General features: G+C 44.1%; 1 protein-coding gene and 1 pseudogene across 10 annotated transcripts in view; both read left to right on the top strand.

Moving 5' to 3' along the window:
* Nucleotides 1-10,919, top strand: part of ZNF169 (zinc finger protein 169) — a 45,814-nt gene extending 34,895 nt beyond the window's left edge. For 5 of the 10 annotated variants that reach the window (XM_072760833.1, XM_025984479.2, XM_072760854.1 and 2 more), the window contains one exon: nucleotides 6,344-10,919. In XM_072760833.1, the coding sequence (XP_072616934.1) occupies nucleotides 6,344-7,857 (1,514 nt within the window). In that variant the 3' untranslated portion in view covers nucleotides 7,858-10,919. Of the gene's footprint in view, nucleotides 1-6,340 lie in introns of all 10 variants that reach the window. The other 5 variants (XM_025984477.2, XM_025984480.2, XM_072760799.1 and 2 more) reach the window with 1 other exon arrangement.
* The window catches only part of LOC140599306 (large ribosomal subunit protein uL24-like), a 38,635-nt pseudogene that overhangs the window by 9,857 nt on the left and 13,485 nt on the right, over nucleotides 1-15,293 (top strand).

The raw sequence follows: 15,293 nt of genomic DNA on the forward strand, positions 1-15,293 counted from the left end.
TTTGGCTGATGTCAGACATTACTGCCTATGCTGTCTTCTAGGATTTTTTATGGCTTCAGGTCTCACATTTTGGTCTTTAATCCATTTTATTTTTGTATATGTTCTAAGAAAGTGGTCTAGTTTCATTCTTTTGCATATAGCTGATCAGTTTTCCCAACACCATTTGTTGAAGAGAACATCCCACTGGATATTCTTTAATCCTTTATCAAAGATTAACTGAGCATTTAATTGTGGGGTTATCTCTAGGTCCTGGATTCTTTTCTGTTGATCTATGTGTCTGTTTCTGTGCCAGTGCCATACTGTATTGATTACAACTTTTGTAACATAACTTGAAGTCTGGAATTATGATACCTCCAATTTTGCTTTTCTTTCTCTTTTTATTTTTTTAAAGATTTATTTATTTATGAGAGAGAGAGAGAGGCAGAGACACAGGAGGAGGGAGAAGCAGGCTCCATGCTGGGAGCCCGACACGGGACTCGATCCCAGGACTCCAGGATCGCACCCTGGGCCAAAGGCAGGCACCAAACCGCTGAGCCACCCAGGGATCCCCTGCTTTTCTTTTTTCAAAACTGCTTTGTCAGTTTAAAGTCTTTTGTGGTCCCATATAGATTTTAAGATTGTTTGCTCTAGTTCTGTGAAAAATGCTGTTGGCATTTGGTAGGGAGTGCATTAAATGTGTAGGTTGCTTTGGGTAAGTATTGGCATTTTAATATTTGTTCTTCCAATCTATAAGCATGCAAGGTCTTTCATATGTCCTTATGTTGTCTTCAGTATCTTTCATTGGTGTTTTATAGTTTTCACACCACAAGTTTTTCACCTCTTTGATTAGGCTTATTCCTAGGTATCTTATTTGGGGGGCAGATGTAAATTAGGATTTTCTTAATTTCTCTTGCTTTATTATCAGTGTATAGAAATACAAAAGATTTCTTCACATTGATATTGTATCCTACAACTTTACTGAATTTATCTATCAGTTTTTTGTTTTTATCAGTTTTTTGTTTGTTTTTGTTTTGTTTTTATCAGTTGTTTGTTTTTGTTTTGTTTTATCAGTTCTTGTAGCTTTCCGGTAGAGTCCTTATGATTTTCTAAATATAGTCTCATGTCACCTGCAAATAGTGAAATTTTTACTTCCTCCTTACCAGTTTGGGTTCCTTTTGTTTCTATATATTATCTAATTGTTGTGTTTAGTACATCCAGTACTATGGTGAATAAAAGTGAGAGTGGGGTAGGGGGTGCCTGGATGGTTCAGTCAGTGTCTGCCTTCTGCTCAGGTCATGATCCCAGGATCCTGGAATCAAACCCCATGTTGGGTTCCCTGCTCAGCAAGGAGTCTGCTTCTCCCTCTCCCTTTGCCCTTCCCCATGCTCTCTCTTGCCCTTGCTCTCTTCTTCTCAGATAAATAAATCTTAAAAAAAAAAAAAAATGGTAAGGGCAGACATCCTTGTCTTGTTCCTGACCTTAGGGGGAAAGCAGTCAGGTTTCTCCCCATTGAGGATGAAGTTAGCTGTGGGTTTTCCATGTATGGCCTTTATTATGTTGAAGTATATTCCCTCTAAACCTACTTTGCTGAGGGTTTTTACTATGAATGGATGCTGTACAAATGCTTTTACTGAGTCTACAGAAATGATCATACAGTTTTTCTTTCTCTTATTGATGTGATTGATGTTTCATGTTGATTTCCAATTATTGAATCACCTTTGCATCCCCAGAAATAAATCCCACTTGATCCTGGTGAATGATTTTTTTAAAAAAATGTATTGTTGGAATCTCTTTGCTAGTATTTTGTGAAGGATTTTTGCATCTATGTTCATCAGAGATATCGACCTGTAGTTCTTTGTGGTGGTGTCTTTATCTGGTTTTGGTATCAGGATAATAGTGGTCTCATAGAAGGAATTTAAGAAGAATATTAACTACTCTTTAAATCTTTGGTAGAGGGATGCCTAGGTGGCTGAGCTGGTTAAGCATCTGCCTTCGTCTCAGGTCATGATCTCGGGGTCCTGGGATCAAGCCCTGTATCAGTGGAAGTCTGCTTCTCCCTCTATGTGCTCTCGTGTACTCTCTAAAATAAATAAATAAATAGATCTTTGTATTTTTTTTTTATTTTTTTTAGATCTTTGTATTAAATAAAAAAATCTTTGGTAGAATTTGCCAGGGAAGCTGTCTGATCCTGGACTTTTGTTTGCTGGAAGTTTTTTTTTTTTTTTAAGATTTTATTTATTCATGAGACACAGATTAAGAGAGAGGGGCAGAGACATAGGCAGAGGGCGATGTGGGACTTGATCCCAGGACTCCAGGATTACGCCCTGAGCCCAAGGCAGACCCTCAACTGCTGAGCCACCTAGGCGTCCCTGTTGGAAGTTTTTTGATTACTGATTCAATCTCCTTGCTGCTAATTGGTTTCTCCAAATTTTATATTTCTTCTTGCTTCAGTTTTGGTAGGTTATATGTTCCTAGGAATTTATCCATTTCTTCTAGGTTGTATAATTGGTTAGTATATAGTTTTTTGTAATTTCTTAACTGTATTTCTGTGATGTTGGTTGTTATTTCTCTTTCATTTCTGAGTTGGTTTATTTTAACCTGAATAAGGGTTTGTCAATTTTATGTTATCAAAGAACCAGATCCTGGTTTCATTGTTTTGGGATTTGGGGATTTTTAGGGGGGAGGGGTCTCTATATCATTTATTTCTGCTCTAAGCTTTATTATTTCCTTCCCTCTGCTGGTTTTGGGTGTTCCCCCCTCCCCCCCCCCCCTTTTTTTTAGCTCCTTTAGTATATAGGTTAGATATAAGGTTTAAGGTATAAGGTTAGGTTGTTTGAGAGTTTTCCTGCTTCTTGAGATAGCCCTGTATTGCATATACTTCTCTCTTAAAACGGCTTTTTGCTGCATTCCCAAAGGTTTTGGACCATGGTTTTCACGTACTTTTTAACGTATTCTTTGGTTTCTCAGCTGACCAACTCCTTGTTTAGTGGCATGTTATTTAACCTCATATATCTGTAGTCTTTCCAGATTTTTTCTTATGGTTGATTTCTAGTTTCAAGGTGTTTTGGTCTGAGATGCACAGTATGACTTCAGTCTTTAATTTGTTGAGGCTTGTTTTGTGGCCTAATATGTGATCTGTTCTGGAGAATGTTTTCTGAGCCCTTAAAAGGAATGTATGTATTGTGCTGTTTTAGGATGAATGTTCTGACTAGATCTTTTCCCCTGTGCCATTCAAAGCCATTGGTGTCCTTGTTTTTGTTTGATCTGTCCATTAATGTGTTAAAGCCCTCTATTATTTTTTCTACCAAACAGTTTCTTCATGTTTGTTCTTAACTGTTTTAAATATTTGGGTGCTGCCATGTTGGGTACACAACTATTTACAATTGTTATATCTTCTCGATTCTATAGTATCCTTCTTTGACTCTTTTTACAGACTTTTATAGTCTGCTTTGTCTGATAGAAGTACTGCTACTCCAGCTTCTTTTGACGTCTATTTGTACGATGTTCTCCATCCCCTCACTTTCAATCTTCATGTGTCTTTAGGTCTGAGAGGAGTCTCTGCAAGGCAGCATATAGATGGGTCTTGGTTTATTTACTGTGTCATGCTATGTCTTTTGAGTGGAGCATGTAGTCCATTTTACATTGAAACTAATTACTGATCCATATGTATTGCCATTTTGTTACTTGTTTTGTGGTTGTATTTATAGCTTTTTTTCTGATTCTTCTCTTTCACAGCTTGTTGGTTTTCTTTAGTGATATACCTGGGTTCTTTACTCTTTATGTATTGCTTATCTGTTTCTTGATTTGTGGTTACCACTTGATTATATAGAACATCTGCATATGGCAGTCTGTTTTAAGCTAATGGTCACTCAGTGTTGAACTCATTCCTTACTCCTCCCCTCCCTTCCATGTTTTAGGTGTATGGTATCTTAATTTACATCCTTTATTTTTTTTGTACTTTTTCATACTCTCCCTTATCTTTCCATTGAAAAGTGTTCCCTTTCATCTTTCTTCTACAGTTAGTTTGGTGGTCACAGACTCCTGTAGATTTGATCTGGGAAACTCTTTCTTCCTCCTGTCCTGAATGATGGTTTTGCTGGATATAAAGTATTCTTGGCTGCAGGTTTCCCTTTCAGCACTTTGAATATATGATGCCACTCCCATCTGGCCTACAAAATCTAATAGCCTTAATGGGGTTTCTCTGTGTATGCACATTTTCTTGCAGCCTTTAAATTCTTTACTATTTGTCAGTTTGATTCCTATGTGTCTTGGAGTTAATCTCCGTGGGTTGATCTTATTGGGGGTTCTCTGTGCCTCCTGAATCTGAATGTTTCCCTTCCTAGATTTGGGAAACTTGGAGCTATTATTTCTTCAAATACATTTTCTTCCCCTGCCTCTTCTGAGATCCCTATGTAGATGCAAATAGTTACTATGTTTGAGGGAGTCATGGAGGTCCCTAAGTCTGTTCTCTATGTAGTGTTTTTCTCTCATCTGCTCAGCTTGACTGCTTTATATTCCCCTATCCTCCAGATCACTAATACATTCCTCTCTTTCCTGTAGCCTATTTATTCCATCCATTGTATTCTTAGTTTCATTTGAGTTCTCATCTCTGATATCATCTCTGTTTTAAGGGTCTCACTAATAACCAGTTTTTTTCCATCCAGTGAGTGTCCTTATGGTCATTACTTTAAATTCTCTATCAGGCTACTCTCCTGCTGTGGTTTTATTATGGTCTTTCACTTGGGACATACTCCTCGGTCTCCTCATTTTGTTTCTGTTTCTACATGTTAGGAAACCCAGCTGCATCTCCTCTTGAAAGTAGTGCTTCTATGAAGAAAAGGTCCTGCAGTGTTCCCTGTTCACCAGGACCTGGCGCTTCAGAGGTGTCTGTGTGTGTTACCTGCACCCTGCTATTAGCGTCTGAATAGCTTTTCCTTTCAGTCCAGACTTCTGCACTGACCCTGCCTGCTGTAGGATGTGCTTGCTATCTGTGGTGTTAGGGAGACCTAGGCAGGCTGGCTTTGAAAGGAAGTGACCATAGGAGGGCTCAGGGGTGGGATGGTGGCAACCTAATTTGCATGGAGTCACTAGTCCTAGGGCAGATTTCCCCACAGTGTGGTAGTGGCCAGGGGTGTGGCATACATTAGCGGCAGTGGCCTGGGGGAAGCTCAAGCAGCTGAGGTACCAACAGAGGGCACCTGGGGACCTGTGGTGGCTGGACATGGGATGCACAAGGTCAGCACAACTTGCACTGGGCCACTAGTTGTAGGTTGATTCCCCCAAAGCAAGGCAACAGCCAGGGGTCCAGTACCTGGGGTGTGCAGCAACTGGGCAAGGCCTATGCAGGAGCTGCCAGTACTAAACCAGACCCCCTGAAGAAGCGCAGTGGCCACAGAAGTTCTGCTCAGCCCAGGCCTGGGGCTAGTAGCTTGGTGTGGCAGGAAAAGCAGCAAGTGTCTGTACTCCCCCCGTCCCCAAAAGGTGGCTGTGCTTCTGCCACGGGGGCCGGAGCAGGAGCAGCGCACCTGCCCACTCCCTTGTTCCCAGAGAGTCCCCCAACATGCTCCAGGATCAGTAGAAGCAGATCTCCCTCCCCTTGTGCAGGCTGTCGCTTCTCTGCTGCTTCTCGGGCTGCTGTCACGTTAGGGCAGGCCCTGGCTTACTCACCACCCAGCGCTGAGTGGCTGACATTTAGAGCTCTAAATCCCACTGGTTACACAAACTCATCAAACTCAGCTCCTCTGGTTTTCAAGGCCCAACATGCTGGAGATTTGTTTGCTCTGTGTGGGCTCCGTGGTGCTTTCTCCTCTGTGACCACAGCTTCCCGCTTCGAGCACCTTCCAACTGTGGTTTCCACCCTCCATAACCTTTCTGATGCAGCTTCTCTGCATTCAGTGCTGGAGTCTGTTCTGCCAGTCTTTAGCTCACTCCCTGGGTTACAGACTAAGACGTGAGCGGTACCTGGTTGTAGACCTAGGCCTGGGTGTGATTCAGGTCCTCTTACTCCACTGTCTTGCTCTGCCTCCCCCATGAGTCACGTAGTTTTTCAGCGGAAGCACCTAGCTGTGGATAACACTTGCATCCACTTTGCTGACTCTGGCTTGCACAGCTGTACTAGGGGACGTGTGTAACCAACAGCAGTGATTCATAGGGCCAGGCTGCTCGTGATGCTTTTTTGCTGGGCTGGTGTTTGTTTGGAACTGGCTCATCACATGTGTCTTCTGTGGTGTGATAAGATACGCATGAGTGTCAGTGAGGGAGGAAAGGTGGGACTGTAAAGGAAGTCTGGGTTGCGGGAACAGCTAAGGAATGACCACTGGGCAGGTGGAACCAACCATTCTGACCAACATCTTCTTTCTAGCAGAACCAGGGCCAGAATTGCAGCCACGTGGCCACTCCTGCCCAGTGACCTTTCCTGGTCCACAGTTCCTCCAACAGTATGTGCTGTGTGGTCACCTTCCTCGGATCTTCCCAAGCTCCTACACAGAAAGTCCCATCCCAAGCTGCTCAAGTGAACAAGCAGATGATGGAGAGAGGGAAGGGAGACTCCAGCTGAGTGGGGTTTCCAGGGTGCTCTTCAGACCTGCTCAGGGTCGGCCAGTAGACTGGGTGGAAATTGAGAGAGCTAGGTGTCCTGAGGAGGCATCTGAAGCAGCCATGTGTGGAAAATACCGACTGGCACTTGGTCCCAAATCTAGCCTCTTGAACCTCCAGAAGCATCACGTGTGCCCTGAGTGTGGCAAAGGCTTCTGTCAGAAGTCAGACCTCACCAAGCACCAGAGGACACACTCAGGGGAGAAGCCTTACAGCTGTAGGGAATGTGGGCGAGGCTTTGGCCGAAAGTCCTCGCTCGCCATCCACCAGAGGAAACACTCAGGGGAGAAGCCTTACATGTGCGGGGAGTGTGGGCGCCACTTCAGGTACACGTCCTCACTCACCAACCACAAGAGGATACATTCCGGGGAGAGGCCCTTTGAATGTCAGGAATGTGGGCGAGGCTTTCGCCAAAAGATTGCCCTCATCCTGCACCAGAGGACACACTTGCAGGAGAAGCCCTTTGTGTGTCCTGAGTGCGGGAGAGGCTTTTGCCAGAAGGCATCACTCCTTCAACACCGCAGCTCACATTCGGGGGAAAAGCCCTTCTTGTGCCTTGAGTGTGGACGTGGCTTCAGGCAGCAGGCGCTGCTCCTCAGTCATCAAGTCACACACTCCGGGGAGAAGCCTTACGTCTGTGCTGAGTGTGGGCACAGCTTTCGCCAGAAGGTCACCCTCGTCAGACACCAGAGGACACACACGGGGGAGAAGCCTTACCTCTGTCCAGAGTGTGGGCGTGGCTTTAGCCAGAAGGTCTCCCTCTTGGGACACCAGAGAACACACACAGGGGAGAGGCCTTACCTGTGCCCGGAGTGTGGGCGTGGCTTTGGTCAGAAGGTTACCCTCATCAGACACCAGAGGACACACACAGGGGAGAGGCCTTACCTGTGTCCAGAGTGTGGGCGCACCTTTGGCTTCAAGTCCCTCCTCACCAGACACCAGAGAACACACTTAGAGGAAGGGGCTGATGTGTACGGAGTGTGTGAGCAAGGACTCAGCCAGAAGTCTCACATCACCTCTGACCAGAGATCACACTCAGGGGGCAAGCCATGTGTATGCGGTGAGTGCGGGCGAGGCTTCGGCTTCAGGTCGGCCCTTATCAGACACCAGCGCACCCACTCAGGAGAGAAGCCGTATGTGTGCAGGGAGTGCGGCCGGGGCTTTAGCCAGAAGTCTCACCTTCACAGACACAGGAGGACCAAGTCCAGCCATCGCTTCCCACCTCAAAGCTGTTCTCCTAATCTTTCCTTTCCTCGTGAGTGTGAAGGTGGCAGGAAGCACTAGGAAATGTTTCACTTTCCTCAAATGCAGTAGAGGGAAAAAATGTATTCTTTCAGTGCTTGAAAGATAGTCGATTTATGGTTTATGTTCTGTGCTAGCAATGTGTCTTAATTTGCCAGGGCTGCCATAATGAAACACCAGAAATTTGATGGCTGAAGAACAATTTCTCACAGTTCTTGGGACTAGAAGTCCAAGTGGAAGTCCGAGTCAATGTATGCATGTTGGTTTCTACTGAAGCCTCTGTCCTCGGCTGGCAGATGCCTGCACCCATACTGTGTCCTCACATGGCCTTCGTATATGCACTTTCCTGGTGTCTCCCCCTCCTCCTCCAAGGACACCAGCCTTACTGGATTAGGACCCCACTCTGTCACCAAATGAGGTCATATGTGGGTTCTTACTTCAACATATGAATTTGGAAAACTCAACCCCTGGGGCCCCCAAATTCATTCTTCAGGGTATGTTCTTAACAGCTCCCAAAGTGTTGACCTATTCCAGCACTGACTCTCTCCAAAATGTCAAGTGTGGGTGAGGCTAGGAATAGGTTTCATCCTGAGACAGAGTTCTCTCTAGCTGTGAACTAGACAAGTTACCACAGATGTAGAATTTGCATTCCCTTTCCACAAGGGGGAAGAAGAAAAGATGGGTCCCCTGAACATGTCTATGGCCTAGGAGGCAAATTCTATTAGATTTTAAGGCTTGAGAATAATGTCTCGTTGGATGCTTTGCCCTGTGGTCCCGCTGGGCAGCAGCAGTGTGCAGCCCCCTGAGACCATGGATGCATTCACCTCCCGGGCCCACCATGGGAATGGCCGACCTACTGCTCTATATCCTGTTGGACTCACGACTCTTCTGTGGTGCTACCCACTAAGAGGTCTCACAGCCAGCCTATGCTGTGTCCCATCTGTACCATCCTTAGTTCAGGCTTGTAGTTTCCACTGAGCATCAACTGGTTCCAAACTAATCTATCAAACGAGTGTCCAGCAACACCACTGGTGTTCTCTCCAGAACATACCTTCTCGTCGCAATAGGAATGAGCTAAGAATTCCCTAAATCTTCAAGCTCTGGCTCCTTTTTGCTCAACAGTTCCTTCGATTTACCTCCCTCCTCAAATATTTCTATGAGAAGCAATAAGACACAGGTATACCTTTCAACCCCTTGCTTAGACATCTCAGCTAAGAAGTGGTCACTTGTCACCTCAGACTTCTACCCTCTACTAAACAATGGAGCACAACCCGGCCACGTTTTCACTGCCTCATAATCAGGACAGCCTTTCCTTCAATTTCCAGTAACCTTCCACATTTCTGTCTGAGGTCACAGCAGAATTTCTAATCCTCCTGTTCTTACCATGGCCTCTTTGAGGCAACCTTGGCTTTCTCCAGCAAGTACCTCAAGACTCTTCCACCCTCTACCCATCACCCAGGTCTAAAACCACCTCCACAGTTTGTCATACTTAGTATGTGTTCTTTTGCCAGGGCTGCCATAACAAAACCTGGGACTGCAAGCCCACAATCACCCTGATCTACTGCCACCTTATGTTCCCTTGCACGTGTGCTAGAGAGCAAGTGAACTCTGGTGTCCTTACTCTTGTAAGATCAGGGCTCCACTTTTCTAACATCCTTTACCTTTCAGTACTTCCTTAGGTCCTGTACCCAAATACTGTCACATCAGGAAAGGGGTTCATTATCAACTTTTGGTAGAAAATTTAGTTCATAACACTTGGCCCTATGGACCAGCCCCTCCCCCCCAAATTCCTACTTGCCCTGAACCCCCACCATAAAAGGTCATGACCTTTATGTGAAGTCAGCAGGAAGCAGTGGGCAGTGCTATGCTTTCCTGAAGCAGAAAGCAGGAAGAACACTGTTCCTCTTGGCAGCCGGGGCGGTAGTTGTCAGGGAGAGTTGGACACACCTGATTTCCAAGCCTTCCTCCACACCCAGGTCTGTTTAATAAACTCCCTTATAAAGATGAACACCAACCATACACCCTCATTTATTCAGCTGTCAAGAATCCTGTGGTCCTAACCCTCAGGATACACAGAGGGTCATGGTCTATTTGTTCTGGACTCTGGCCCTGTGTTGGGGAGGGCCTTCATCATCCCCCTTTCTTAGGTCCTCCAGTAATGCTAGTGAGGACATCTTTCTGAACCACCAACCCTGCATCCTATTAGCCACACACCAGTGATTCCACCTGAGGACTCAGGGCCTTTCTTCCACAACCCTCCCTAGTCCTCCAGACAGGGGCTAAGGAGCTAGAGCACCTGTCTTTCCACCCAGCCCAAGGTACTGTCCCTTTAGCTTGCTTTGTGCCCAGCCCAGGGCTGGCCTTGTCCCTTTGCCTTGGGCACAGAATGGTCCCCACAGTCATTTTCCCCAGGCCCTGAGGCAATAAAAAATTAATACCCCCCAAATAAGAAAATAACCAAAATTTTACATGGCAAAAAAATATATATATCAAAAAATAAATGTCAATGTACTTCACAAATAAAAGGTCATTTAACGGACTTTCAAAAAATCAAAAAACCAGAAATGCCAAAGAAAGTGGACAAAAGACCTGATCAGTTTACCAAAAGAGGTATATTGGAAAGCTGCTGAGCTTCACTCATGATAAGATAAATGCAAACTACAACTACACTCAAATTATTTCACTCAGCTTGATGAAAACTCAAAAGCTGGACAGTACTCTGCCTGGTAGGGCTGCAGGAAAATGCATTTTCATACACTGTTGGCAGGAATGCAAAATGGCATAAGCCTTATATAGGTGAACCTGGCAATACTTAGGGTAACAAGACTATATGTACACCTGCCCATTGCCACAACAAGCACATTTCTGAAAATGTGTCCTGGAGAGTCACTGGCAAGTGTATGAATGAATACACACATGCATAGTTATTTTTATAGCATGCTTTCTAGTTCCAAATTCTGAAAACTGCTTGACTAAGCACAGGAAATTGAATAAACAGGTACATACGATGGAGTAAAATGCGAGAAAAAAAAAAGATACCAACGAAATGTCATGGAATGATTTTTAAGAAATGTTTTAAGTAAAAAGAGCAAAGTGCCAAACCATATATAGTTTGTTGCCTTTCGTGTAAGAAGGGGAATAATGCACAGAGGATTTGGGCAGAGTTTACTATCCTAGTTGTCTTAGGATGACAAAAAAACAAACATCCCTCGCCCTTCAGTGTATTTTCTGTAGCATGATGATGGTGAAGCAGTTCTGGAGCAATCTCCTGCATCAGAGGAATGAGCACAGGCATACATGGGGCTATGTTGTAGTGAGACAGGGTTCTCACCAAGGAAGCAAAGTCATACATTGGGGCAAAAAGTTATACATTGGGGCAAAGCAAAAAAATCCTGTGAGCCACTGTGATGAAGTATGTATGTGAACATGAGATTCCTAAGTGCATATGTGCTCACAACATGTGTGTGCGTGGACCTGTATGGGCAGATGTATTTGTGTGTATTTTCTAACCTCTGCTACAAGACCAAGAAGCAAGGGCGGCCTCATGGGCATCCACACATCCAGTGTGCAGATCTGAGTCTAGCACTGTTTTCTTTTGTGGAAATCCTGGCTTCCTGGGTTAATGGCAGCTTCAAGGTTAGGGCAGGGTAGGTATGAGGGGATCCTGAACGTCTGGTAATACCAGAAAGTGAGGAAGTGTTGAGAAACATGATGGAACATGACACTGGGGCCACAGGAGCCGGTCTGAAGGGTTTCCTACCCACTGTCCAAGTCTGGGGCAGTTTGCTCAAACTAATTCCATACACTCATGACTTAGAAACTGGGGGAAAATACCGTGTCCAGGACAGTAGTAAGTATACAGGTTAGTAGTCTGCTTACAGGAGAATGTCAAGGGCTGACTGGGAACTACATTTTTTCTCCTAATATTAATATCTTATCATAGTGTTATCAGAGCTAAGACATTAACTTTAGGACACTATTAGGAACTGTTCAGATTTTCCATAATTGTCCTTTTTGTGATCTAGGATCCAGGCTAGGATCCTATATTGCATTTGTCCTCATGTGTCTTTAGTCTCCTCCAATCTGTGACAGTTCTCTGTCAGTCTTTGTCATCTATAACCTTGACAGCTCGTCAAATATTTTATAGAACCTCATAATTTGGGATTATCTATTTTCTCATTATTAGATTTGCATTACCAACTTTGTAGAATACAACAGAAGTGAAGTATCCTTACTATATTGTCAAATGGTACTTACTAACCAGATTTATTCATGGTAATGTAACCTTGATCACTTGGTAAAACTGGTATCTGCCAGGACTTTCCACTGTAAACTAATCATTTTCACTCTTTCCATACCCTATTTGTTAGAAGTAATCAGTGGGTCCAGTTCATACTCCAGGAGAAGGGAATTAGCTGTATCTCCTGGAGAATGTTCTATAGGGTTGGGGGGGAGGTGTAAGAATCACAAGGTACAAAGTGGCCCAGCGTTTTCTGGCTCCCAAACTAGCAGAAGACAGCCCAGGTAGGTCCATTACTCCCTGGATGGAACAAAAGTCCTGCTGACAACACTATGTGAGTCCAGCAGCACCAGCAGGTGGGAATGATTAAGGGAAGTGCTTTTTAGTCTCACAGGGCTGAGACTCCCCACCCTCACCAGACCCAACACAGCCTGGGAGGGTCCTGCCACAGACACACCTGTTCTAGGAACTGTTCTTTATCCTCAGAGACCTGAGACTTTCTATCTAGATGCAAAACACTTAGCAGATGGGTCACACCAGGAAGGCCATCCCTGCTACACTGCCCAGCCCAAGGAGAGACCCATCTCCCTTCTTGCAGACAACAGGTTGCCAGGAGGCACTGGAATATTAGCAGCTCCACCTGCGAAATCTTTGCTCCCGCCTGAGCATCCTTTCCCCTATCTAGAGACACCAAGCAGCCTGTTTTAGGGAAACCCCTTCCACACTCCCACCCCCAGCATGAAAAGGTGGAAAGAACAATGGTACCAAATAAGCCAAGTAAACCTAAATAGCATTGCAAGAGCTCTGAAAGCTACACTGTTATTGGGTTAAGAACCACCTGCAAAACGTAGGCTGCAATCTGGGAACTAACCTAAAAACAGGGTGACTGCCTGCTAAAGTCAGTTTTAAGTATGATCCAGAGTCTTAACAGCTAAAGGTGCAGAATGCAATAGAAAATTACTAATCATACCAAGAACCAGGAAATCAAAACTTAAATGAGAAAAGACAATCGATACCAACAGTGAGATGAGTAGGATATTGAAACTGACAGGGATATTAAAGCAGCCATCAAAGAAATGCCTCAAGCAATCACAAGTTCTCTTGAAACAAATGAAAAAAGTTACAAGATCTCAAGAATTAAAAAACAAAAAACAAAAAAACAGAAGTTACACCAAAGTTCAAGGGGAAGTTACAGAACTAAAAAAATAGATTCAAGAAGCCAAATGAATACCAAATAAAATAAATCCTAAGAAATCCACATTAAAACATCATTAAAATTCTGAAATCTAAAGAAAAAAATCTTAAAAGCAACCCCAGAGAAATGACTCATTACCCCTAGGGAGTGACCAATTCAAATAAGAGATTTCTCATGAAATTATGGAGTTCATCACAAGGAGGTGGCACAACATTTTTCTTCCAATTTGTAAAAGAAGACTTAACTGCAAACTGAGTATCTGCCAAAACTATCCTTCAAAAATGAAGGCAGAATTAACACATTACCAGATGAAAGAAAAACTTTAAGACTTTATTGCTTGCTGACCTGACCTTAAAAAATGGCTAAACTTAGAAAGTTATTCAGACAGAGAAAATAATAAAAGAAATACTGAGCATCAGGAAGGGGGAAAAAAAAAACATGAAAAGAGCACAAATATGACATAAAGCAGGCCACCCTTCTACCTATCATTCAGTTTTTAAAATTACATAAGCAAAAGTTATATCTTATACTCTAGACAATGATGTTTAAAAGTGGGAAAAGTAATGGGACCTAAACAAAAACAGCATTTTCACACTTCATTCCAAATAGTAATATACTGACAGACTGTGATAAAGACACATGTGTATTATAATACCCAGAGCAACCACTAAGAAAACTATACAAAGAGGAGGAGGCAAGATGGCAGAAGGGTAGGGGTCCTTGATTCATCTGGTCCTCCAAACTTACCTAGATAATTTTCAAAACATCCTGAACACCTATGAATCCAACCTGATATGTAAAGATAACAGCTGGAATGCTACAGAGGGAAAAATTATCACTTCTGACAAGGAAGAATGGTGGCAAAGAGGAAAGGTGAGGGAGGGGAGAGGAGGGGCGGGGCAGGAAGCCAGGGCAGGAAGGCAGCAGAGCTGATAATCAGGAACTTTAGAATCCTGACTGAAGAGTGCTCAGTGGGGAAACAGGGCAGAATCGCAGGAAGGGCAGCAAAGTCTCAATATTCCCAGTGACACAATAAGAATAGAGGTGCCAGGGAAAAAGCTCACTGCAAACTACAGTCGGATAACAGTAAAGGGCTGGAACACAGCAACCCTCCTAGAGCATCCGGGAGAAGCCTGCCAGTTACTCATGCCAGCACCTGAGCTCTCTTTACCCTACAGCCTGGCGATGGACAGAGGTGAGATGTCCTCTGCTCCCTTTGGGAGAGGCAGACCCCAGGAGTGCGGATCCAGGGGCACAAGGCCCTCCCTCGAAGGGTCCATTCCCTCCAGGACAGGCAGAACTGGGGAGGGCACATGATGGCAAGAACTCTCCTGCTGCTGGGCACCCTTCAGTTGGTGCAGATCAGTGCCCCAGTGCCTGCCTCCAGGAGGATCTAGGCCAGTGGGCACAGAGACTGTAATTCGGTACATGCGGGGAGCTTTTGGCTCCCAGGCTGGAGATCTGACTGCCACCATTTTTTAGTTTTTTCTTTTCGTTTTTGAGCTGGGAGAGGGTTAGCCTCTAGGGAACAAAGGAATCACAGGACAGACAGCTTTGCACTTAGCCGACCACCTGGCCAGGAGTAGGGCATCTCTGCCCAGGCACAGACCCTTGAGAATCAGTGCAGCAGGTTCTCCTCCAGAAGAGCTGCTGGAAGAACAAAGGAAGACCAAGTTTATTGACCAAGCAGCACTGGAAAGCTCCAGGGATAAGGGAAAATAGTATATAGATCTCGAAGGTTTTTCCTTATGATTTGTTTATCTCTCAGGTTAAAAATTTCCAGTACTTTTTTCTCTTTTCTTGCCTTAACTACAATATTTTACCAACTCTTTGTTTTTAAGCTTTTTCCTTTTTGACTTTAATATTTCTACAGTTACATGTCTTAGATATATTCTTCATTTTTTGGATTCCTTTCAACGTGTTCGATTTAATTTTGGTAGATACAAGAGTTACAGATTTTTGGTTCTTATTTTTTGTCTTGTTTTATAATGGTGGATGTTAGTGCCTTCTAACTCATGGACCAAGATACACCTAGAACACCAG

Source organism: Vulpes vulpes, chromosome 1, assembly GCF_048418805.1.
Source record: "Vulpes vulpes isolate BD-2025 chromosome 1, VulVul3, whole genome shotgun sequence".
Taxonomy (NCBI): Eukaryota; Metazoa; Chordata; class Mammalia; order Carnivora; family Canidae; genus Vulpes; species Vulpes vulpes.